The sequence below is a fragment of the Apus apus genome, chromosome 1 (genome assembly GCF_020740795.1).
Source record: "Apus apus isolate bApuApu2 chromosome 1, bApuApu2.pri.cur, whole genome shotgun sequence".
NCBI classification, from domain to species: domain Eukaryota; kingdom Metazoa; phylum Chordata; class Aves; order Apodiformes; family Apodidae; genus Apus; species Apus apus.
The window spans coordinates 75,495,184-75,521,231 of NC_067282.1; the positions used below are offsets into that span (position 1 = coordinate 75,495,184).

General features: G+C 40.0%; 1 protein-coding gene across 2 annotated transcripts in view; it reads left to right on the plus strand.

The window, feature by feature from the left end:
* The window catches only part of ALCAM (activated leukocyte cell adhesion molecule), a 122,933-nt gene that overhangs the window by 60,970 nt on the left and 35,915 nt on the right, over positions 1–26,048 (plus strand). For both annotated transcript variants that reach the window (XM_051638378.1, XM_051638387.1), the window contains exon 2: positions 23,992–24,092. In XM_051638378.1, coding sequence (XP_051494338.1) covers positions 23,992–24,092 — 101 coding nt within the window. The remainder of the gene's footprint in view (positions 1–23,991; positions 24,093–26,048) is intronic.

The window sequence follows — 26,048 nt, forward strand, 5'->3', positions numbered from 1 at the left end:
TTGCAATGTAGCTTTATTTTAAAATCAAATATGTTGGCTCCAGCTCATAGCAGGTATAAACTGTAGAATCAGTTGCCCACCCTCCCTGGGCAACCTATTCCAGTGCCCTATTACCCTCATGGTGAAGAATTTCTTCCTAATATCTAGCCTAAGTCTCCCCTTTTTCAGTTTCAAATCATTACCCTTTGTCCTATCACCATCTTATCTGAGGAAAAGCCCCTCCCCAGCTTTCCTGTAGCCCCTTCAAGTACTGGAAGGCTGCTATAAGGTCTCCCCGGAGCCTTCTCTTCTCCAGGCTGAACAGCCCCAACTCTCTCAGCCTGTCTTCACAACAGAGGTGCTCCAGGCCTTTGATCATCTTCGTGGCCCTTCTCTGGACCCTTTCCAACAGGTCTATATCTTTCCTGTGCTGAGGGAACCAGAACTGTATGCAGTGCTCCAGGTGGGGTCTGACCAGAGCAGAGCAGAGGGGCAGAATCACCTCCCTGGCCCTGCTGGCCCCACTTCTTTTGGTGCAGCCCAGGATGCACTTGCTCTCTGGGCTCCAGCACACACTGGCAGCTCATGTTGAGCTTCTCATCAACTACCACCCCCAAGTCCTTCTCCTCAGGACTGATCTCCAGCCATTCTCCCTGTCACCGTTTGACTCAGGTCTGACAACAACGCTCTCGTTCCCGTTCTCCCTCCCACCCAGGTAGGGAAGGAGAGAGAGAAAAAGAGAGAGACTTGGCTGGATTGAAAACTAAACTACACAGCTTTAATTAAACACTAATAAAATAAGAAAATATATACAATTATATACAAATATGTTCAGATATGTGCAAAAGCCTCTCGCCTCCCCCCACCCCCAGCAACTCCCACAACACTCTCCTTAGCTGTGAACAATCCCAAGAAATTCCAGCTGCTGCTGGAGAGAGCACAGAGTGATGAGGGTCAGGAGAGCTAACCTAAGGGTTGATGGTGATGGATGGATGGAGTCCTCCTCGGATGCCAGCCGTGGATGGAAGAGAAGGGAAGAAAAAGCAGGAAGGAAGTTGTCTTCTATGATCTCTGAGCTAACGTAGATATAGGGAATGGAATATCTCTGGCCAGTTTTGCTGTCTGTCTAACTCAGTCTCCTACAGGGGCGTCATAGATCTCCCCATAGTGTCTGAGCCGGCAGAGTGAAGGTGCGACCTTGAAGACCCAGCAGATAGAAAAACATTCCACTGTCTTATCAGCTTTAGAAGAACACACTGTTGCTAGTTAAAAGAAAGCTCACTGAAGGAAAAAGAAATCAGTAAAAAGGAAAATTGGCTTCATCCTGGCTCAAACCAGGACACTCCCCCAAGCCTGTTTTTGTGCCTGGGGTTACACCAACCCAGGTGCAGGACTTTGCACTTGGACTCATTGAAATTCATGAGGTTGGCACTGGCCCACCTCTCCAGCCTGTCAATGGCGTCCCTTCCCTCTAGGGTGTCAACTACTCCGCACAGCTTAGTATCATCAGCAAAGCTGCTGAGGATACACTCAGTTCCACTGTCCATGTCACCAACAAATATGTTAAACAGCATGTTTAATGTAAAGTTATTCCTCCAGAAAGATGATAGGTAGTACTTCAATATCTGAAAAAGTTTACACATGCATTTCTAGTAAAACTCAATGTATAAATTTTGTAATGAATAATTGTAATTAAAAAACTTTTCTTTAAGAATCAACTATCAAAGATCTATTATTCCACCTAAAATATTCAGTGTAATGCTAATAAGACCTAGTTGAATTTTCTTTGGGGTTTGTGTTTGTTTCCTGCTAGGACTGAGTGCTTTAAAACAACTTCACATTTATACAGTTTCTTTCATGTGTGGGGTTTTTTTTGTTTGTTTTGGTTGGGTTTTTTGTTGGTTTTGTGGGGTTTTTTTTAAACTAGCAAAAGAAGTTATAATTGGGCAGAATTTTATTACCTTCTTTATAAGCAGCGTTTATCATGGGAGACTATAAACTGTTTAATGTGGCATTTCCTCTGTAACCAATGAATATAAGTAATACAGCATTTTGTGTTCAGTGAAAGACAAATGACAAATAAAGGCGATGAGCCATAATTCTGAGGAAAGAATTATCCAGACTTCTTTTTTGTCCCTTAGCTTCAGGAACCAATGCATAAATAGGTACACATTTAATAAAGTTTACCTAGGACTAAAAATCCACAGGATTGAAGATGACCTTTTAAATGTGTTCTTCACTAAAATTTCAATGTGAAGTCAGGTAGAAAAGAAAACTCTACTAGTGTTATCCTTAGCATCTTGCTCCTTTTAATACGACAGAGCTTTGTTTTTTGTTTTGTTTCTTTGATAGATAAACAGAAAAAATAAGGAAGAGGCAGGAAAGCAGTTGTGTCCACACATAGAAAGTATCCTCCTGAAGATAAAACAGCTAAGTCCATAGTTTATCTTATCACTAGCTTTTATGTTTTGAATTAATCTAGAAAGTAGTATCTGGTGAAAAGTACAGAGTAAGTTTGTTGGGGTTTTTTTTGTAATTATTCCTAAGCATACGTTATGAGAAGTGACTGCATAGCAGTTCTGATTGTGATGGAAAATGGGGAAAAGTCTGTCCAACTACAGCAGCAAGCATAGGTGTATGCAGCTAGATATGCCAAAACCAGCTGGAATAGCTATTATTTTATTTAATAAATGCTCTTTATCTTTGGGGGTTTTTTGCTTACCAGAAGATTTGGTGCTTTTTTCTCTAGCAGATAATTTTAGAAAACTTACTGATTTCAGAAAAATAAACACACGACTTAAAAGATGCATTCATCAGCTGTAAGACTGTGCAGCTTTTCTGCTGTTGGAGCTTGTACAGGCTGAATTTTATAAGCAGTGTAGGTATGCATTCTGATTATAGTTTTTCTTGTGTGTATGATAAATTTATGATATGATAGAGTATCTCATGAGATGTCTTCAGTGCCCTGAGAAATAGCATTTGGAGCAGTTTCATTGTCCTTCCCTGGGTAGTGTGATTTATGGAAGCTCTCTTAGGATAGATAGTATGTTTTTTTTTCAGAGTTTTGAATGCAGTGAGTATTTACTTTCAGTTGAAACCTGTAATTTTAAAACATGTAGGTACAAATACTGAGAGGAGAAGGTGAAGCACTGACACTTTTCTGTCCCCTTTTGCTTTCCGCTCCTAGAAAGTGAAAGCAAGGTTGAATGTTCGACACCAAACAAGATTAACTTTGTATATAACTTTTGATAGTGACATAAACAAATCCAGCATTCAGAAACATGTCTGGTCCATGGTGTAAGCTGCACTACCCAATCTTACTGGGATGCAGAGGCAAGGAAGTAGTGTGTAAAAGACACTTGGAGATTAACATACTTGCACTGTTAGTGGTTAATACAGCTTATTTTATCTCCTAGTGCCACCACTTTCTCTCTTAACTGGCATCACACCCATGATTTTGGAGAGTGTTTCTTTTGCCACAGTTAATGTCCTGTTGTTGTGTAAAAGCTGGACCTATTAATGATGTTGCAAAGCTTCTTTGCTTCAACCCTCCAAGGCTGTGGTACCCAACAAAGAAACTTGCAGCTATGTTCTTCTGTTAACCTCTTGTAGCTGCAAGTAGATAACTTCAATTATCTAGAGTCCTGCTAGTGCATAGATTATGTAGCTTGGCCCTTAGAAAATTATCTCCCAAACAAATACACAAAGCTAAATAGCAGAAGCTCCTAATCATAAAGCAGAAGACGCTCTGCATTGCTGTTTAAGCTGTACTTTAATTTATCTGACACCTAAGTGCCAAAGGCCAACAATCTGGAGTTTTTGTTAAATCTTCATAATTTAGCCACTGTAGCTCTTTTTTCTTTTTCTGAGTGTTCCTTCTGGGTTGACTGTTCTTATCACTTGTGTTTTAAAGTGACATTTAAAAAGTTCTTCTTTGCTTTGTCAAAAGAAAAAAAAAAAGTCAAAATCACTGCATCTGTCTTGGTATGCAGATGGCCACTTTGAGCTTCGGGTTCCCATAGTTTGTAAGGAAAAGTACAGCGAAGTTATCTTAACATTTCAAATTCAAATGCAAATCTTTTCTTATTCAAAAACATTGTCAGTAAAAGGGGAAAAATTATCCTCAGGTTGCTGAGGTAGAATATGATGGAGCAAATAAAACATACTTAATCTTTTTGGGAGAGTTGTATGGTTTATTTAGGTTTGCTTTGGCTCAGAATGATTCGGGATGGGCTCCATTCCCATCTTTCTGTCAAAGCTTTGCAGAGCTAAGGGGAGTAGGGAAAGGCACTTAAGACATTGACATGGAAATAAGCAGCTCTGAGTCCAAAGCTTTGAATGCCTACTGAGGGCAGGACTAATGAATAAAGCGTCATTGCTCATTTTTAGCCGAGCCTTAGCACTTTAGTGATGGTTTAAATACTAGCTCACAAGGATTAAGAGTTGACATTTTTCATCAGGAACTTTTCCCTAGCCAAACAGCCAGGAGTTGTACAATTAAAATGAGGTATTACTTGGCTCCAAGACTTCTACACTTTGTATTTCGTTTGTGTAATGTAGTATTTGATTTGCAGTGTTTTTTATGGAGAACTATGTCTCGGTGTGCATTGGTACAAAAAAAAAGTGTTTTCTGACAACATTTGTGTCTGACAAGGTTCCAAATAAAGGAAAAAAGGCAAACAGCATGGAATAATACACTAATGCTGCACACCAGCAATGCTTGGGCGTACCAGATATAATGTGTCTGTCAGCCCACTCTCCTGAAATAGGCCTTAAATAATTTTAAGATCTCTCTTTTTTTGTTCTTATTTATACACTTTGTTGTTCCTGCACTCCTGCCACATCGTATTGCAAGAACCTACACACAGAAATCTGCTCTGCTCTTCTGTTGCCTCCAGGTCTTTTCTAGCCCAAGGACTGTATGTTTAAGGTATGAGCTTTCAAATTTGAATGATGTTTAAAAGCGATGCTTTTTAACTCTGTTAAAAAGTTAGCATGAGCTTTGCAGTCATAAGTCATCAACATTGAGTGAGAATAAAAATATTAATCCATTTTAACATGGAGTGTATGCTTTTTACAATTCCCTACATTATCTTAACAAAATGAATGAGCTTTCATTAGGAAAAAAGTAAAAAGTACAAGATTGAAGTTAATGAGCTAAATCAAGGTGTCCTGCTTGGCTGATTTAAATTCATGATTAAAATCAGTGATTTGATTTAAATCAATCCACTGTTCTTTCAGCCAGCCTGAAAGGAACCATTTTTCATTTCCTGCCTAATTAGAATTGCTTCTCTAAGATTAGTTAGGATTGTGCCTTGATACAACAAATCTGCTGCACCTGCTGAATTCCCTAACCATTTCTGGAGTGGAAGACCTTTTTTCCTGTTGTTTTCTTGCTTTTCAAATATTAGCTGTAAAGAAGTGATACTTCTTCTAGAACAGTATAACACTATGTCGTCCCTTAATAGCTGAGGTTAAGTACCCTTCTCTACAGAAACAACTGAAAATAGATGTCAGAGAGTTAACTAAGTAAATAAGAGGTAGTAGAGCAAAGAATGGCTGTTTTTGCTGTGCCCATCAGTGTGTCCGCTAGACACGAAGCCAGAGGAGGTTTCTGTGGAAGCTTGTCTCTGCCTGGGAGCCTTGCAATCTTCTCTTCATGTAGATGATGTTCTGGTAGCCTGTAAGTGTAAGTCTGTTTTGCGATCTTTTTCTCAGCTACCCGCTATTCATTTTTTAAATATTATTTCCTCCACCCCCAACTTCATGACAGTTCTGGATATGCAGTATCTCCTATTTTCCTGTGAAACTGTAATGGAAATGGTCAAGTTCTTAACACATTGGCTTCTTGTGGGAGTACCCATGAGCAGTACAATCACATGAGCTTTGTTTTCCTTAGGGGAAAGAAAAGCTTTTAACATAGCTCTAAAGAAGTTGTATCGTAGTAACTGCATTCCAGTTATTTTTAGGAGTACAGAAGCATCCTAGAGATGACAAACTACTTTGTTCTCTCAAGTGTGACTAAGTAGCAATTTCTGTTGTAGCTATTGTGTCCATCTTGAGAAATAAAGAAGTTATTTCAGCCTGGTGCAAAATCCAGAACAAATCCAGAATGTTTTACTGTGTTCCATTTGGGCCAAGAAGCTGATTTCTTCAGAAAAGCCTTAAGTTGTTGATTTTCTTACTTGAGTTGGTCTGTGAGACAAGTCCTAGGAGGGTGATCATCCATAGCAGGACTGCGGAGAACCCAACCCAAAATAATCATCTTGCTAAACACTGCCTGCCTGGCCTCTGCTGGTCACACCTTCGTGCTGCAGCTTCCCTGTAGAAGTGATTTCAATAAGGCTCTTCTTTGCTTTTTCTTACTTAGATTACACGGCTGTTTAAGAAAGAGATTACCACGTACTCCAGACTTTGGAGGGCCTAGTATTGTAAGATACAGGGGAGGTGTGAAGGCATCTATAAAGTGTTACTTCATTAATAGTGTGCAGAGATACTGTGTTTGAAAATAATACTACTACCAGTTCTAAAAGCTGAAGAATTCACCTTTACAATTAAAGTGAAAAATGTGTAAAATCTTGCTTGTCATTATGACAAGGAAACAATATATTGTTAGATAGAGTGTAATTTAAAATACGTTACAGGAATTTACATTTTCTAAAGGAGTTCCCAAATCAAATTAGGTTTGGATTCAGGAAACCTCTTGTTGAGGGATTCAGACAAGCCATATGGTACTCTCTTGAAAACGTCAAGGCAGGGGAAGTATTGTGTGGGCTTTTCTCACATTTTAGTCATTTTGAGAAGAAAATATGTTTTAATATTTTTGTATGTACAAAATGGCTCATACTGTGATTTAATGAGAGAGAAATTACATGTACCAAAGATAAATTTAGATTATGAAAACCTACTCAGATGCATTCAGTTTGATACAAGAAGGTGCCTTTTTTGATTGTAGAATGTTTAATATATGGAGGGATTTTTTACAGTAGGTATGATGGATATTAATTTTATATTGGACTCAGTACTACAGCAACCAATTTCAGGTGCTTACATGGACTGTCTAGAGGGGAAAAATAATTCTTGGACTACTTGGTGCACAGGAGGCATGCTTAGGTGTGAAGCTGCTTTTAGGGACCTGTTGGTATTTCAGCCTCGCAGCAGAAGCTTGATGTTTATTAAATGGTGTCTTAGGATAATGCCAAGGGTATACAATGAATGTTGCTGCATAAACCCTCTTACAACTCCACTGCCTGGTGGTCTGTCACCTGATTTAAAGCTGCTTTGTGCCAACTGTGCACAGTTTCTTCTGACCTGTCCTGATTCTGCTGCAGCTGGCAGCCTCCTCACCTCACCCATGGTTGGCAAGGCATTGCATGTCTGCATATCTTTGCTTTGCTGTTTTAAAACAAGCATAGTAACAGTTATGTCCATGTGAAACTGCATTTAGATCCATTGGTGAAAACAATTATCTGTGAATGTCTGGCTTGTTATTTTTAGGCTGTTACTGACTTATTTTAAAAGGATATTTTTGAGTGTGCTTTCTGAAGGTTCAGGTTCACAGCCCTTGTGTGCTGAAACTGCAGGTTCATGTTGAAAGGTCCCTGTCCTACTTTGGCAGAAGGGAATGACCCAGGACCAGCTGGTGAGCAAGGGGTTGTGCTGAAGTCCTGCTCCAGGGGAGGCTAAACTCAGCACCTGCACCACGTCTCAAAACCCAGTCTCTGCACTGCTCTCACTTAATTCTGTGGATTTGGTTTAGGCTGTGAACATCTATCTCCAAGCCTGAATTTTCGTATCAAGTGCATTTAATAAAAGGGGGGAGGAAATTACAAACATGAAAGTTAGAGCAGATCAGCCTAAAAAGTTGATTTGTACCTGTGAGAAACTAAAGATGTCTGCTCCTTTGCTGGAGGGTGGCCTGGGTTATTATGATTGGTTGTTCGGGGTTTTTTTGTTGGGGACAGGCGTGCACGGAAAGATTTGGGGTTTTTCGTAATATCCAGCCTAAATTTAGGTACCTTATCCCAAATACCATTGATCATCCCCATGCACACACAGCCCATATCATATGCATCATGAGCACAAACATGCTGTGTGCACACACATTCTCAAGAAGTCAATACTGACATTTCTGCAAGGACCCAAGTCTCTTAAAAAAGACAACTTCTAAAGAATAAAACTTTGCAAAGTCACTTTTATTTTTTCTGTGCAACATTTGTTTCCCATTAATTTAGAGTAAAAAGATTTGTTGTCAGTATCAGGGCATTAAAAGTATACATCATTCCCTGAGCTGTCCAGACGTGGTCAAAGCTCACATAAATAATTCTCTAGCCTTCGTATTTTAGGGAGGACACCATCTGGCTCAAAAAAGGAAACGAGATTCCAGAACTAATAATAAGTCTTCAGGATTTCTTCACAATAATTAAGTATTGGAGCATTTCTAAAAATATGTTCTAGTTAGTCCAGGTTTTTATAGAAGCTGGAGACTATTAAAAATCATTCTGCTTCCTCACAAAAGACTGAATAAAAAGTTTTTGTCTGTGGAGGCCATCCCAGCACCCTTCCTGACACTAAGACATGGCTTGAAGTAGCTGTGAGATCATTTGATCCTTTTGGAAATGTTTTCTACCAGGTACCCTGCACGGTTGCGTTCCCCTTGATACAGAGTAGTGGTTGGAAGGGGTTGTAGGTGGCGGGTGCTCCAAACCCACAGCACAGCAGGAGGATTCGTGACAGACTGGCTTAGGGATGCTTTTAACTTAGCATAAGCTGAAGCAGTCCCTCACTGGGCCCTGTGCAAATGCTCTTTCTCTGCAGAAAACAGAGGGTGTCTCTTAGGAAGGAATTAAGTTACCCTCTCATTTACTTTGCAGTACTGTGGCATAAAGCTTTGCCCTTCAGTAGGTGATCTGCTTCAGCCTGGCATTGCAGCAGCCTTGTGTTCTTTGCCAACATATGGGCTATGTAGCAAACACCTTGTCTTCAATGTTTTTTTCCAAAATGGTAACGCTCTGAGTACATGGTTAGTGTTAAAAATGGATAACTAGCAGTGTACAGATAGAAGCTCCTGCCACAAACCTAAGCAACTCAGGGCACCTATCTTATGTGTTCCTGATCAGGGAGAAGTGGTAATATGGGAGGCAGCAGCACCTAGATAGGGAAATTGGTAATTATGGTTCAAATATGTAGATCAAAACAGCATGTCAAACCACACTTTGAAGTGCAGTTAGGCATTAATGCAGATTACAAGAGCAGAAGCTGTCACGCTAACTGAAACACGATTGTCTTCTCTGTGAAGAGTTTCTGACAGGCAGAGAGAGAAAGTGACCAACTTTCATACCAAGAAATGTTTACCAAGAGTTTCAATGACAGCACAAGTGTAGCCACTCTGCTCTGGAAGCAAAGTATCTCACTGAGCTGCATTACTCTAAAGAAATTGCTGTTAACCATTCACCATAAAAAACTGAAATTACAAGCATTGATGTCTGTGCAGTTTTTGTCATTTCTGATACTGCTGTTCATGAGTATGTTGAAACAAGTTGGCATGTAGTGAACACATTTCCTAAAGCCCATGTATTGTATTACCCGGATAGTCAAAGTTTCAGTTCCTGCAAGCCACGTACTTGCTTTTATTTGTGGCAGAGGCATGTGCTGCATGCTTGGAGTTGAGGGGCTCATTGAGCGAGGGTTATGCTCTGGAAAGTAGCAGTGGCTCCACAGGGGTTCTGAAGTGCTCTGCTGAAGGTTCGGCCTGGCCAGGTCCCTGAGCAATTGGTTGATTTTGCCTCTTTGTTTTATAAAGAGGGTCTTGGACTTTGAGAAAGCCTAGGCAACATAGCTGTTTTCTAGTAGTAATGCTGATGGTTTTTGCTGGGGGACTATTTGTTCTTGAAGATCAGTATGTGCATAAAAACTTGAAAGATTTAACTTCTGCTTCATTTCTGTTTGCACACACAGTAACTCTTTGGTACTTTTTTGGGACTGCAGATAGGTATTACAATGTATGCTGCTGCTTTTCAACTTTATGGCAACACTGTATTTGCAGAAAGCAAAGCCTACAGTTTTAAAGTTCTAGAAAGTAACTTGTATATTAATTTTAAAAATTAATGGGAACCATATTTTGCGTTTTTCAGCCCTTTATGGTTTGCTCCAGATGTCCTGAAAGAATAACTGACAACACAGAAGGCAACTGAGACTTACAGCAACTTGTTCAATAACTGGATAGTACCTATATGTTCTAACGTTATATATTATTGGAAAACCGTTGTAAGCTGAGTCCATTGACCCAGTTTTAGCTGCAGTTGTGTGATCCTTTCCAGCATTGTTTTATGTACACAGCATTATTTTGATCAATAGGTTTAAAAAAAAAAAAGAAAAAAACCACAAGCAAACAAAAAACAAACAAACAAAAAAAACATGCAAAGAAGAAAAGCAATAGCACCTCAGATGCTAACTTGTATATGCACATACAAATGTAAATACATACGAGACCCTGAGATTTGGCAGTGTTTCATAGCATGGCACATGTCAGTAATATCCACAAGTAGATATAATGGGCACTGAAGTCACACCAGCCTTACATGTTTTCATATCCATTTGCCTATGTTTCACCATTGGATAAGAGTCTGTGTAATGCTAACTCCTTTTTATATATTGTTTGCAGTTTATGCTGCTGAGACACCTGTTAATTTTTAGCATATTAGTTAAGAAAGGCAGGCAAAGACAAAACTTTCTGAAAGGAAGATGATGCTGATTTCTTCCTTTGGTGAAGGTGCACATCTGCTTCAGCTTACCCTACAGCAGGAGTCAGTTGCCAATACCAGGACTGGCGACAGGCATCTCTGAAATTTAAAATGCTGTGTCTGTTAGGAGCCCATTAAATCTAAAAAGGGCCTCAGAGGAGCTGTCATTTGCTTATTTTAGCATAAATCAGAAGGATTTATAGCATTATACTTTCAACGAGCTTTTCCCCCCTCACACCTATGTTACTGTGCTATCAGTCAAATGATAGTTTTTGTCTCCAGGTAACAAAGACCTGTTGATGATTCAGAGAGGCTATATCCATCTCATCTGTGTCGCTTTGCCTTCTCCCTTATCAACAGGGAATGCAGTTGGAAAACAGATGGAGCAGCCAAAAGCCTCTCATAAGCTCAGGGGGTGTCCATCCAGCCACAGACACCTGATGTAACATAAAACTGATGCTTTCCATTTACCAGTCTCCTGCCCTAATTTGGAAGGGCTGGACATTTTCTGTTGAAAGCACATACAGCTTTTTCCACCCACTCGGTGTTACATAAGGGTAAATCTGTCCTTCATCTATGCCCTTTGAAGTAGTAACTTCTGTAAGGCTTTTATTTTTTTGAGGTGATTAGTGCATGGTTTTCACCACAAGTAAATGAAGCTCATTCACTGAAAATAATACTGTGTACACATTATACACTTTATGGTCACTGGTTATGATTCGATCTGTTGATGGCTGGTTTCTTTGGGAATAAACACTGCTAAACCTGTCAAGTCTGGTAAGACATCTGGTAGAGATGTGTGGCAAGACACTACCTGTTAATTAGCTGTGGACCCTGCAGCCTTGATGAGGGGTGGGTAGGAAGAACATGTTTTTGTGGTGCACTGTATTGGATTCGTAATTTCAGGTGCCCATCTTGGCAGAGAGTCAGTGGAAGCTGCATTGTGCAGTTCAGGTTACCTATCAAAATTGCATTCACCAGACACTTTATTACTTAGTTATTGGGGCATATAGGATTATTACAGGAATATGACTGGAGATTCTGCAAATGTTTTAGAGCACTGATAAAGCGAGAGAAGCAAAAATAATGCCTTCTCCCCACAGATTCTTGTCTGCTTGCTGGAAATCCTGCTTGATGCCGAGAAGAATGCAGAGAGTAGATCGCAAGTTGGTAGCAGAAGCTGGGGACCTGCACCTTAGGATAGTTTTGCATTAGTGAACAAATGCCCAGGCAAATGTGCAGGTATTGGAGAGGGTAAGTTTTGCAGATCTGGAACATACTCAGTAGTAGAGAACTGGCCTTTTTCTTTCATTTAGGATAACTTGACAGACCAAATAATGATTTGAAGCATAGTTTAAAAAGTTACTTTATTGAAAATTGTCAGGCACTGATTTTCTACTTGGAAGGATCCTAGACAGGCAGAAGGGAAGTGCCTCCTCCTCTTATGAGGATTGCAGGTAGGATGCAAACAACTCAGAAGAGGAAAGTGGTTAGAATGGTGTCTGCTGTTGAGACTCCTGTGCATAGGAGGACTGTGGTGGCACTGATTTAATGACATTAGTTTTTCTTACTTTTTAAGTTACCTTATTTTTCCTAATTATTTTTTTTTCCACTGCGTTTATTTACTTACTGATTTTTTTTAATTTTTTTTTTTTCTTATACTTTTGAAAATGATCCTCTGATCTGGTACCTTGATTCTTCTCTGGAGATTCTTTCATGCTTAAAGAAGTATAAGAAATTTATACATGTTTTGGGAAGTACAACTTTTGTAAGATGTAGATTTTTATTAATTTTTTACTTATCAAGAAATTAATGTTTTGGGGTTTTTTACCCAAATAAAAAGGTTTAATCCTGTGCAGGCTGTTTGCTTCCACATGTCCCTGGAAGGAGCCAGGAGGTCTGGGCACCTTTTCTGTCTCCACTCAGGTGCCGCCGTGATTGCAGCCCCATTTCCCAGGCCTCTCACTGCAGTGAAGCAGCAGCATGCACAAGGCAAAGGGTGGAAGTGGCAAAAGGTCAATCTTCTTTTTTAGAAAGTCTTCTCCATTGGTGTACTGCTAACTTGACATTGACTTAAAAATCTAGAATGACAGGGCAGTATACTCTTACTTAGAGTACCAAAACAAAATCTCACATAGTTCTCATGAAAACCATAGGCTGTTTAGCCTTTTATTCAGCATTTATGTATAAATTATGTGTTTTTTCTGCAGTATTAGCCCTTGGGGTATATTGATCTACACTTTCAATATCAAGGTATGAGAAAGCAAAAGAGCCAGCTCTTTTAGTACACTATTGACTTTTTTTTGAAAAAAAAAAAAAAAGTTTTTATTAAGTCAAATAAAACCTGTAGCTCAAAAATAATTATCTAAAATCTCCCATTATATTTTGCTAAGAATCCTTTTTTTTAAGTCCCTTTAAGCTATTGGATACACAGCAGCATTGCTGACTAGCATAGTGAGAAGATGAAAAAACAATTGGGAGTAATTTTAGCAAATGGAAAAGTGCTTTGGAAGGGCAACTGGGAAGTGTAACAGAAGTACACTGAAGGAGCAGCTGGGGGCTAACCTCAGAGTGAGAAGTTTCACCAGGCTACAAAGGCTTTGTTGATCCCATTTTGCCTAATCAGGTATACCCTTTAAATTCATTGGAGTATTGACTCCAAAACTGTTTTCCCACATTTGCTGCTCATCTTTTGGCAGAGAGCTTATACTGTCAAACTTCACTAGGCTACAACTCACTTCCTTGGGAGATGTGCCTGACCAGTTGTAAAAAATAACACCATATGTTGGGAACTATTTTAATAAATTATTTTCAATTTTCCAATATGTTAAAAAAAACCCAACCAACCAAAAAAAAACCACAAAAAACCCCCAAAAAAACAACCCCAACAAAACATCAAAGAAACCAAACCAAACAAACCCAGCAACAACAACAAAACATTAATCCTGGTTCTTTTAATCATGGCTACATCTTGAACAGAAGTATTTATAAGGAGGTATGTTGGCCATCTTATCTCTTCTTCTGAATCATGAGAAGTAGCCTAAGCAATGTTTTTTAACAGTTTGCATTAAAGTAAGTCATTAACAGAAGCCTTTCAGGTGCAGTATCAACAGGGAAGGATAGCTTTCTTATCCCACTGTATGGTGCTCATAACACACAGCTGGGTTTTCTGACACTGACCACAACTTGCCAATGTTGACATATCTTTTGATGTGGTTCCACCCAGATCTTTTGGAAACAGTGTCTCTGATAGCCTTATACTCATTTGGGCATTTTTAAGTAGGTAGGTGTTTTTTCCGTAAGTCTAATTTGTAAATACTTGCTTGAATTACCCTACAATTTTCCTACTTTACAGCAACACCAGTGCATATGTAACTTTTTAAAACATACAAGATTTAGTTAGAGGACTTGAAAACTTATATCTGCGAATCAGCCTGCAAAACAAATCTGACTGGTTTTGTGTTAGCACCGAATTCAGAAATAGAGTTATGTAATTCTGAGCCAAAAGCTAGGGTTTCCGTAAAACTGTGTGATTAGAAGGTCTTGGAAATCACAGGTGATATTTTGGGGTGGTGGTTTGTGGAAGGTAACTTAGGACTTTCCCTTTGAAAGGAATATTTTGCTATAACAAAGCCCATGCGGTATAAAGGCACTGATGGATTTCATGGGTTTTCCTTCCAGTTCTTTAGTAGATTTTGGAGCCTCCCTGATTTAAAGGGACTGGGTTAAAAAGCAGAGATGTAATTACTGCTGCCAAGCAAATAGAGCTTTGCTGCTCCCATTTCAGAGTTATTGGTCTTAGCAGTTTCTTTTGTCTTCTTGGAGGTGGGCATTGGAACAGAGTCTGAGGTGGGAAGACAGGAACATCGATGTGCTGATATGAGTAATTAATTTTGCAGTAGCATTTTGCATCAGTACTGAACTTTGAACTGATAGTTTGTTCTGAAGCTTTGCAGAAGCTAATGCTAGGAAGAGCTTTTTTATATAATTTGAAAGCTTTGCTGACTTGAAAGGCAATATCTGTTTTACTTCAATTAGCAACACTAATGTTTGAATTTTGAGTATGACTGTGTACAAGTTTCTTTTGCATACCTGTCAGAAATTATAGAAATTGTTGATGATTACGATTAGTGTCATGATTATTGCTTTATATATGACATACAAAGTTCCTAAGCTGACAAAAGTTTGTTAGTCATGGTTATTTAGATGCAACCTAGGCATTTTGGTAAGTTCAGACTGAAGAAGCTTTCTTTTTGTCTGTTCTCCAGTGTGCTCCTAAAACAGCAAGGATGATGGAAAATGTTCAGAGAAGTGCTCATTGTGAAACTCCCTAGGTTAAAGATTACAGTAATGATTCACCCTGGTAAAAGATGGACTGTAGCATCTATTACAAACTCATCTGCTCTTGGAAGGATGTAACTTTCTAAGACCTCTGCCTTGCAGATTGAAATTTCCCTCAATCTTTTCTAAATCTTGTGCTAAAATTGTTCCAAATCAAGCTACAAGCAAAACTTACAGGAAGGCAGAGTACAGATGCAAAAGCTATATTCTGGTGTAGGAAGTGAGGAAAATAGCCACCAAAATACTGAAGCAGCTGGATGTTTTGAAATCTGAGAGCAGAAATAGCTCTCAGTGAAATAAACAGCAATCAAGTAGTCTGGTTTATGAATAGGCACACAGCATCTGGAGTTTTATTTGGTTGTGTTGTAGGACATTGAAAACTGTGGTTAAAGTGCTCTGAAATTTTGGACCTAAACTCATGGAGGCCCCAGCCGTGAGCTTGCACTTAGGGTCACATAGAAGAAAGCCAGTCTCTGTGCTTGTGTAGGAAAACTGTTCCACCCCATGCAGTACATAAGTGGCTGAACTACAGAGCAGAATGCCAGTGAGAAGCATTCTTTGGCTTCTGTCTTCTTGACCAGAGATGGAGGAGGAGGCTGAGTATTTCTTTACTGATAAGGTGATTGAGCTTGTGCAGCCTTGGTCAGCTGGGACAGGTTATCTCAGCTAGTTCCTAATTATAGGTGGTTTCTTTGTACTAACAGGGAAAACATTTTATTTGTATGGAATTTGAAAGGAGTAGCAGCATATTAGTTGTTAGTGTTCATAGGCAAGAGGATTTCTGATGAGCTTCCTTTAGTATTTTTCCCTCATCTATAAGGAGAAAATGTAGGTGTTTTAAACAAGCATAATGCTTTGTGTAGAGTAATGATCACTGAATTCTGCTCACATTTAGTGCTTGCTCTCCAGCTGTGGTGTTTTCAGTATCTATTTAGCTTAAAATGCTCTGCCTGTTTCATGATGTATACTGCCTGATGCCTTGATGGTGCCATGCCCCATCTCCCTAACCTGAGTACTCAGTGTTAAGCGCATAAGTGCTCCTGTTTGTGCTGGTTTGGCTACTTGTGTCTTTGGAGCTTAAAGTAGGTGTTTCTCTGACAAGCTTGTAAAAAGAGAACTCAATGGCTTCCAGAGTCACAACCATATTTTGAGTTGGGTCTTCCCAAATGTCAGCCCAGCTGGCAACAAGGAACCAAGCACCCACTTACTCACCCTTTGTTGCACTGTGGGACAGGGAGGAGAAAATCTAATGAAAAACTTGTGGGTCAAGACAAGGAGAGGGAGGGCTCACTCAGCAGTTATGGTCACAGTCAAAACAGACACAAGTTAGAGAAAAAATCAGTTTAATTTGTCACTAATCAAATCAAAACAGGGCAAAGAGAAAATAAAAACCAGGGCTTAAATACCCCACCCCTCCCTTCTTTGTGGGACCAAATTACTTTGCTCACTCTGTATGCAGGAAGCCAATCCACACTCAGAGTTGAGATACTTGCTTTAATATCCAGTTCTGCACAGAAAGGGCACACAAGACTAACTAGTTCCTCACTTCTATTTAAAATGGCAATGCTCAAAAATTTCACTATGCATGCTCGAACAGTGGGAGGACACTCTGTTAGTAGGGGTCTCTGTAGCCTATGGGTGTATTTTTTAGTATGCTAATAGCACATTAATATATTAATAGTATGCTAATATTTTTAATCCAATTATTTAGTATTTTCTACCTCATGCTCAAGGCTATAATTCAGATAAGTTGTGGGGAAGCCTCCTTTCCATCCCTTTTATCCGTCTTGCAGGTGTCTTGCAGGCCTGTCATTAAGGACAGGCAGTTGACTACTTGGGATGTGTTTTTCTCTAGCTTGGATCATTTTGGTTTTTTTTCTAATTCTTGCTGTTTCACTGTTATGTAAGCTGGTTTTTTTCTGTGCCTCTTTTCTTCTCTTTTGTATGATTTTTTTCGGAATGTGATTTTTTCCCCAAAACTTTACTTATTCCAATTAATAACTGACATCATCAGTGCTTATCAGATGAGAAAATATTTTTTTCCTTTGGTGTTAAAATTTTCTGCACTCTAATATTATTCAGAGTTTAAAACCCATTTAAAGGAATGCTGTGATAAAACATAAGAAACCCTTCAACAAGTTCTGTTATGTTGTTTTACAAGTGTATGTTAAATTATATACAATTGGATATATTTATCTGCAGTTAGTCTCTCACTTGGAAACTAACAGATTCTCCTTGAGTTGCTGATTCTCTTGTAACTAGTAGTCTTTTGAAGTCCTAGTCACCGATGTGTAAATTTCTTTTACTATTTAAACAGGTAGATAAAAGAACAATATGCTGTTTATATAACCTGTGTCAGATAACATATCCACAAACACACACTCTTTTGTCTTTAACCAGACTTGTACGATGAAGATGATAACTTTTCTTGGAAGTGTTTGCTCTTATTTTGATTCCCAGCTTCCTTTAACTGATCTTTTGACATCCTGAAGCACATCTTGTGTTTGTTTTTTTTACTGTGTTGGAAGATTACTGACCAAGGGGACATCTGTGTGAGCTGTGTGTAAGGGTGCCTGTTGTAGCTCATGTGAAGAGGCTCATTTTCATTGAATGAGCTGGATCACAAGGAGGAGTTTATTAAAAAATGGCACCTGGGCCTCTGTTACAGAGGTCTGCAGACTTAAGACTGGGTGGTGTTTGGCCTCCAGGCTATTATGGCTTGGCAAAAAAGATTATTGAAGTCCCGTTATATCCATGTAGAACTTAACCTTTTTCCAACTGACTTTGTCAGACCCAGGTAGGTCCATGACGTGTTTGCTGTGTCTTCCCTTCCCTTCTGTTTCCATGTTTGGTGTTGTCCATGTCTTTAAAGTTTACTGAGTATTTTACTGGAAAAGTTACCTTTTGCCAGGCAAGGAAAAGAGAGGAAGAAAAAAAAACAATTTAAAAGTTTAGTTCTGTCTGAAGAGTCCAACTTGCATGAAGCATGGAAGGTGGCCAACCAGCCAGAAAGCTTTGCAAAAAAAGATCGTGGAGGTCCTGGTAGACACCAAGTTGAACATGAGCCAGTGATGTGCCTTTGCAGTATAGAGGGCTAATGGTATTCTGGGCTGCATTAGGCAAAGTATTGCCAGCAGATAGTGGGAGGTGATCCTTCCTCTCTGCTTTGTGCTTGTGAGGCCACATTTGGAGCAGTGTGTACATTTCTGGGTGCCCAGTGTGAGAGAGAGATGGACATACTGGAGAGAGTCCAATGAGAGGCCATGAAAATGATGGACTGGAGAATCTCTCCTATGAGGAAAGGGTGAGGGGGATGGGATTGTTCAGCCCAGAGAAGAGAAGGCTACAGAGGTATCTCACAATGTGTACAAATACCTGAAGGGAGGGTGCAAAGAAGGTGGAGCCAGACTCTTTTCAGTGATACCCAGTAATAGGACAAGATGTGGTGGGCACAAACTGAACTGCAGGACATAACTTTAAATGTCATGAAACACTCTCTTCCTGTGAGGGTGACTGAGCATTGGCAAAAGTTGCCCATAGAGGTTGTGAAGTATTCGACCTTGGGCATACTAAAAAGCCCATCTGGACATGGTTCTGGACAACTGGCTGTAGGTTGCCCTACTTGAGCAGGGGGATTGGACCAGATGACTTCCAGGGGTCCCTTCCAACCATAGCCATTTGGTGATTCTGTGAACCATTGTAATATGTTCTTTAAATATTTTTTAAATTAAATGGAAAATACTTTTAATATTATAATCCACTTTAAGACATTATCCAGTATCAACAGTTGGGACAATAAGTAACTGCTGTTGAGTCTTGTCTAATTCAAAGCTGGAGAGTTCTGCATTATACCAACACCCATCTATCATTCATATACTGCTTTGTCTTTAAAAATATATTTTTAAAGTTACTGTTAATAACAGCATGTCCAAAGAAGAGCAAGAAAGCTAGTGGAGGGTCTAGAGCACAAGTATTCTGAGGAGCAGCTGAGGAAACTGGGGTTGTTTACGCTGGAGAAAAGGAGGCTCAGGGGAGACCTTTCTGCTCTCTACAAATACCTGAAAGGAAGTTGTAGAAAGGTGGGTGTCAGGAAGTGGCCTTCAGTTGTGCTAGGGGAGGTTTACATTAGGTATTAGAAAAAACTTCTTCACCAAAAGGGTTATCAAGCACTGCTGCCCAGGAAAGTGGTTGAATCACCATCCCTGGAGGTATTAAAAAGACAAGTAAATGTGGTACTTAGGGACATGATTTAGTGGTGGACTTGGCAGTGTTAGGTTTACTGTTAGACTCAATTATTCTAAGAGTCTTTTCCAATCTAAATGCTTCTGTGATTCTAAATAGTGGCTTCTTGATCCTAAGAACATGCAGTTACTGTTTTTTTTATGAAATACTGATGTTTCATAAAGGAAATAATTTAGGCTGGTACCAACTATTTAGGCTGCTACCAACTATTTAGGCTGCTACCTAAGTGGATGTTAAGGAGGATCTATGTGTATGCCTGTATACTCCAAATCCCTGTAGGAAGTGGAAGGCAAAAAGAAAAGTCTGCTAATTGCTACTTTCGTGCTAATAGCAAGCAGCTTAATAAAATATTTATTTCACAAGGCAAAGCTTTTTAACCTCCCACAGCATATTAAGTACAAGATAATCTGGGCTACCTGGAGATAAGATGGGAAGGCCAAAACCTCAACTGCTAATCCTAACTTAGAGTTTCCAAAGTAGTTAACTAAGATTTCCAAAGTAGGTGCTAAATTCACGTAATAGCTCTTAGGTTTGGACACTTCCATTCCAGAAGCCACTAATTGACCTCTGCTGCTTGCTACTGATGATTGCTGCAAAGAACCAGCAGCCAATGTGTCCTGCTGTTCTCTGGTAATGATACCTTGCTCCTTGGCTCCAGAAAAATTAAAAGAAGGCATCATTGCTGAACCTGCTGGGGCAGAATCATCAGCAGTGAAAAATTAGATGAGAAGGAAAATACCAGACACATTCGTAGATGAAAACATCTTTTAAATCAGTAGACTCCAGGGTATGGAGGGACATACAGCCACCTGGTTTTCCGTTGCTTTAGTAAGTGGAAATAAGCTGTGTTGTGAGTCAGTGGAGTAGGCTGGTGAAGTTTCAGGCTGTACCTCTGCTAGTCATAGTTTACAGATACAGGTTCATAGTCTCCCGTGGATCTTCCATTTTAAAGGGTGTTTGAACAGCCCTTGTTCCGTTTTACATTTGTTACACAAGTAACGCACTTAAAAAAGGTGTTTGCAGCAAGAAAAATAATTGGTATTTCAAATGGAAGGTAGAGGTGGAAAACGTGGCTGCTTTCACCATGCTTCCTACAGCTTTTGTTATTTCCTTGGAGAAACATCAGCTTTCTGATTTTTAGATACCTTCTATCCATTCCTCTTCTATGATCCCATTGGTTTAAAATTAATAATTGGTCTAAATTATGACCTGCATTGTATACTCTAGGTGAGGATATAAAATAACAGCATCATCTCCCTCTGATCAAATAGTCAGATTTTTTGTTTTGTCCCACAAATATGTGGGTACTGATTGGTTCTTCCCTTGTGAAACACAGACAGAAAGGAGGACAAAGAAGCATGCCAGTTAGGACTCCTATGAGGACATGGAAAGTACTGTAATTAAAGGCATCAAAAGCAAATGCCATCTCAATTTAGCAGTGTCCTGCTGGGATCATTCTTTGAGTTGTCATACCTCCTGATGCTGCTGCTTTCTTCCTGTGTCTGAACCTATGTGGAAAGGTAATCTGCCTCAGAGTTTCTTCAGCATTAGATCAAAGAAGAGGAAATGTATTATACCTCAGCCTGCTCAAACCTGTATGTAAAGACATGGAAGGAAAGTGAGCTGGATTAACCTGGTATATGAGTGTAATTCATAGCAATTTCAGGTAGAGCTTTTCCTTATGTATGTGGGTTGAGATCCTGCTTCTGAATTAGTGTTATTAACAGCACTGGCTCAGTTTTAGAAAGCAACATCATGCAGGGGAGAGCTGGCTGAGCTCTTAATTAGCTATGGAAAGGTGCATCAGAAATACAGCAAGGCAGGGCATGATGTCCAGTGATTTCTTGTAGTGTTATTTCCTACATTTCCATTTCACACTCCTGCAGTTAATGAGATACAAGGGTCTTGACATTGACCCTGTGTTGTGGGAGCAATGGAGCAATTTGTTACATATTTGTAGATCCTGAGTTCATTTTCTTAGAATGCAATGGAAACTAGGTAAAGGGCTCTCAGAAAATAGTAGTTGATGGTAAGAACTGTCATACCACTAAGCAATCATTTTCTATTTTCTTCTTCAACCCACCATTTTACACATATATCTAGTAACAACAGAGAGAGGAATTTCCAAATTTGTTGAGGCGGTTTTTTGTCTGCTTGTTTTTTAAATATATAGGTTTGCAAAGTTATTTTGTGGATATGACTGCAGTTCCTGCACTGAAAGTTCGCAATCATTCAACTAGTTTGCACTGCTTAAATAACCTAGATTCGTTGCTACACAAACGGGAGGAGAATTTTACAGTAGGACCTCTTTAATTCTTGTAAGGACTGTTTATCTGTATGTAAAGTAAAACCTGTGTCTTTCTGGTTCTGTCTTTAAAAAAATTCTGGGAAAATGTATTATTTTAGTTTAGGCATAATTTATAGCAAGACATTATTATTGGGGTGGGAGGGTGTCCCTCTTAAGGAATGCCTTTCAGATGAAAGGGTTCTTCTGAAATCAGGGGCCAGGCTTTCTCTTTGTCAGGCCACGCATCAATTGCCTGCTCCGAATGCAGTAAATGTAAATCCTTTCCAGAAGCAGTTTCATTCTCACTGGTGAGGCTGGTTGTTAGGTCTTTGGTAGCGTGTACTTGTTACCTTAGCAACTTACAGGGGTTAAAGGAGCATCTAGGAGAGACATTATAGATCCCACAGGGTCATTTTGTTTTCCTCTAATGACAGGGAATGTCTCCTAGCAGTAGGAGCAGTTTTAGGTTTTTCCATGGGATGCAAAATAACTATTACAGAATTTCAGATTGCTAAATGATTGGAATTTGAAGGGGTGCTAATCAGCTTGCTAATATATTTGCAAGTATTTTGTAATTTTGCACCCTTGTGAGAGAGGAACCGAAAAGGACTGGTTTTTGAGCTTCAGCAGGATTGAAAGTTGGGAGTCAACTTGCAAAGCTGAAGTTGTGTTGTCCCTCTCCCAGAGATCAGAATGAGTGCAAGAGAAAGTCAAGGGAAAAATTTGTTTCAGCTTTGAATTTTACTTCAATTTATGTTTTGATTTCCTAAAACATCGGTCCTATTTCCATTAAATTGACATTAGCTGATTTCTTTAAAAAAAATTGTTTGATTAATTTTCAGAGATTGCACTTGTTCAGCACCATCTAGTGGACCAACTGCTATTGTCAGTTAAAAAACAGCTGGTCTTTGTAAACCATACAGCAAATTAGAGCATACAGTCCTTATAGTGTGAATGATGTACTTAAAGTACTTTGGTGACTAACTGTAAAACAAAATCCGAAGATTAGCAGTTGTTCGGTGTGAAGAAAGTTTAAGGTGGGTGTGAGAAGTGATGCCTGTTATCTCCTGTGTTCCTTTAGTTCATTGAACTCCAGCCTCCTTCTCTGCCTTACCATGCAGTGCCATACAAATTGTAAGCTTCTCTAAGGAATTTTGGAGCACCGTTTCTTTGTGCAGTACGACACAGCGCAAGTCACAGCCTGGTTGACACTGTGATACAAAAGATAAATACAAGCTGGTGCTAATAGTGAGCTCTGAAGTCCTCACTTAAGGAAATGCTCTGGAATCTGTCTTATTTGTATTGTAGGCAAGAAATTTGGTGTTTGGCTCTTCCAAAAGACATTTTGTTTACAGAAAAAAAATCCCTTGGGAAAACCTCCCTCTAGAGTGCATATACGCACTCAATAGGATTGTCAGGTCATCCCAGTGGCTGCTTTGGGAACAGATGGGGTCTGCGGCTCAGGTCTTTGGAAGTGCATAGGAACAGGTTTGCTTTTGCAGCTCTAGCAAGAATCTCCAGAAGAATTAATGTCTCTAGGAGGACTGAGTGATTCTGTGGCCCTGACTACATCACTAGCATCCTACTGCTTTCTCTTAAATAGTATATCTTTGGCAACAAGCCCTTGATTTTGCAGCTCCAGTTGCAAATGGAGGGAAAGTAAAACGGGACGTCTTTAGTCTCTGGGAGAAACACCTTGACAAACACTGCAGATGTGTGGGCAGCCAGCACACTCAAAACCTCCCTCCAGTGTGAGGAGCAGCAAGTATCACAGAGAGCAGGGATAACCACATAAAATAGGAGCAAAGCAAAGTTGCATTACAGCAAATGTACCAACCTGATACTATGTCTTCCCCTTTCATCACTTTAGGGTCTGTTGTTTTTGTTCAATTGACATGTTTTGGACAGTGAAAATAAGTGGATCAGTTTTATTTTATAAATCTCTATGCATTAGCACAACAACATTGTGCTGGGGTTTTCAGAAAAAGCTATTATTAAATAATTCATAGGAGTATTTCACTTCATTTTTCCAAAATTTGAATGTGCAGACTAGTTTGTTTCTGAGGTTTAAGGGAAACCAGCATTTAAATAGCACTCTCTTTTCTGAGTTTTTCATGTAGTGTAGCAGTCAGAATATCACTTGTCTGCAGGCCTTCTCACAATATTGCATTGCAACATAACCTCTCCAGGCAGAGTGGCTGGTTTTTCAGAAAGAGAAAATAAAGGTTTAGAGATTTTCCTTTTGAAGTTTTAAGTTTGGAACAAAAGCTATGGATACTGATCATAGTGTACATGTTCATCCAGTTGAGCAGGTGTAATCCTGTTTCAAAATCCACTTAGCTCCCACTATATCAGAAAAAACGCTTAAAATTGTTTCCTCTCTTTCTGTTTCTCTTCTAGCTCTGGGATTGTACACAGTAAATGCAGTATATGGAGATACTATCACTATGCCTTGTCGTCTAGAAGTTCCAGATGGTCTTATGTTTGGAAAATGGAAATATGTAAGTATAGCTTACCTTTACATATATTAGAGCTGGTATAAGAAGGTGTGTATTTCTTATGTATGAGAGTACAAGACTCCAATTGATAGGATTTCTGCCTCAGGTGCAAAGACATTCATTCTTGTGTTTGAAAAGACTGCAAGATTGCAATCTGCATAATTTCTGCCCAGGATAGATTAGAGGTTTGAGAAATTAATTTCATTGTTCAAGAGAAATAATTCTTTGGGAGTTCTCTGCCAACTTGTATTAGAGATCTGGCATGTTTACCCAGTGTTGTCTCGCTTGCTAGACAGAGCCATCGTTCTATATTGGAATACTTCTGAAGTGGGTTGGCTGAAGCAGGGTGTCCTTCAGTCCTGAGAAGGTGCTGTCCTTGGCTCTGATTGGTCTGAGAGTCACTCAGTACTGTTTCATGCTTCAGTGTGTTTGATGTACAGCAAGAAAGAGGGTAGACTTGACTTTAATAGAGTTGTGGGTGGTTTCATTCTGCCATTCCCAGTGCATGGAGAACGGAGGCAAAAACAGGAATACTCTCCTGGGTTGTCTTGAACAGCCTGCAGTAAGAATGCTGCAGGATGTTCTTTTTCTACATGTGATCAGTATCCAGGGCCAAACAGAGAATAAGCATATGCAAGTCAAACAAAATCTGGAAGTATATGCAGAAGAAAACACCAGGATCCTGAAAACCCTTTTGCTTCTCAGACTGACATCAGGTCAACTGGTTTTCCTGCCTCTATAAAATCTGTAGAAATCTCCTCTTGTGCTCAGACCACAATGTAACCAGCAATAAAATGGGATGTTCTACTCTGACAGTGGATTTAAAATTACACAGTTCTCCCTAAGTGGCATCCTCCTTTCTGTTTTATAGCAGACTAGTCTGCCACTGGGCGTGTTACATCATCCCCTCTGGCTCCTTCCCTTGTACCTGGAAGTTTGCAGCTTTTGCAGACTTCATCCACTCAGGAGTTCCTGCTCCACAAACATGTTTTGGGAAACGGGGTCAGAAGTCTCTGGATGACATTTCCCTAAAAAGAGACAGTGAAACTGTTTCATATAAGCATTCAGAAGATGCTGAACCTGTGTTTTGCAATGTGGTTTTTATTCTTGTTCTGGTTTGATTTGGTGGGTTTTTTGTTAGTGGAGGAGGGAGCCCCGTGGGTGGCTCCAGAAAGAAGCTGAGAGCTCCCCTAGCTCCAGACCCAGCCAAGGAGCCATTAGAGGGATAATAAATACACCTCAGCGATTAACATATGAAAGAAGTGAGATAATACCTGAGTAGAGCAAGCAGAGAAGGGAGAGGAGCTGTGCTGGAGGAGGAGAGCGGTGCTGGTGGTTGGTGAAGAAGAAGGGGAAGAAGGTGCCCAAGCAGAAGTTTCCCTGCAGCCCATGGTGAGATGGCAGCTGTCCCCCTGCACTTGTGGAGGAACATGGTGGAACATTCCATGAAGGTGTCAGGAGGGGTGAACTTGGCCACTGCACTTGGATTTTGTGGCCAGTGGATTTGCTGCCAGTGGACTCTGGTTGCGCAGCTGTGGAAGTCCCTGGCGCCAGGGGAGGTGGCTGTTCCCGAAAGAGCCTGTGACTCTGTGGGAAGCCCAGGCTGGAGCAGCTCCGGACCTCGTGGGAAGGACTCATGAAGGAGAGGTTGGTGGAGGACTCTCTCCCATGGCAGGGACCCCATGAGGAAACATGGAAGGACTGTAAGAAATCCTTCCTGAGGAGGAAGGAGCAGCAGGAACCACCAGCCTGTGAAGTGTCTCTAAACCCCATCCCCTGTCCCCCTGTGCTGCTGGGGGGAAGGAGGGAGAGAAACTGGGAGCAAAGTGATTTGGGCCTGGGAAGAAGGGAGGGGTGGGGTAACATATGCAAGCCCTGCTCTGTGTGTTGTCTGTGTCCTGTGTGTGTTTGATTAGTATTAAATTAATTAATTAATTTTTTTCTCCAAGTTGAGTCTGT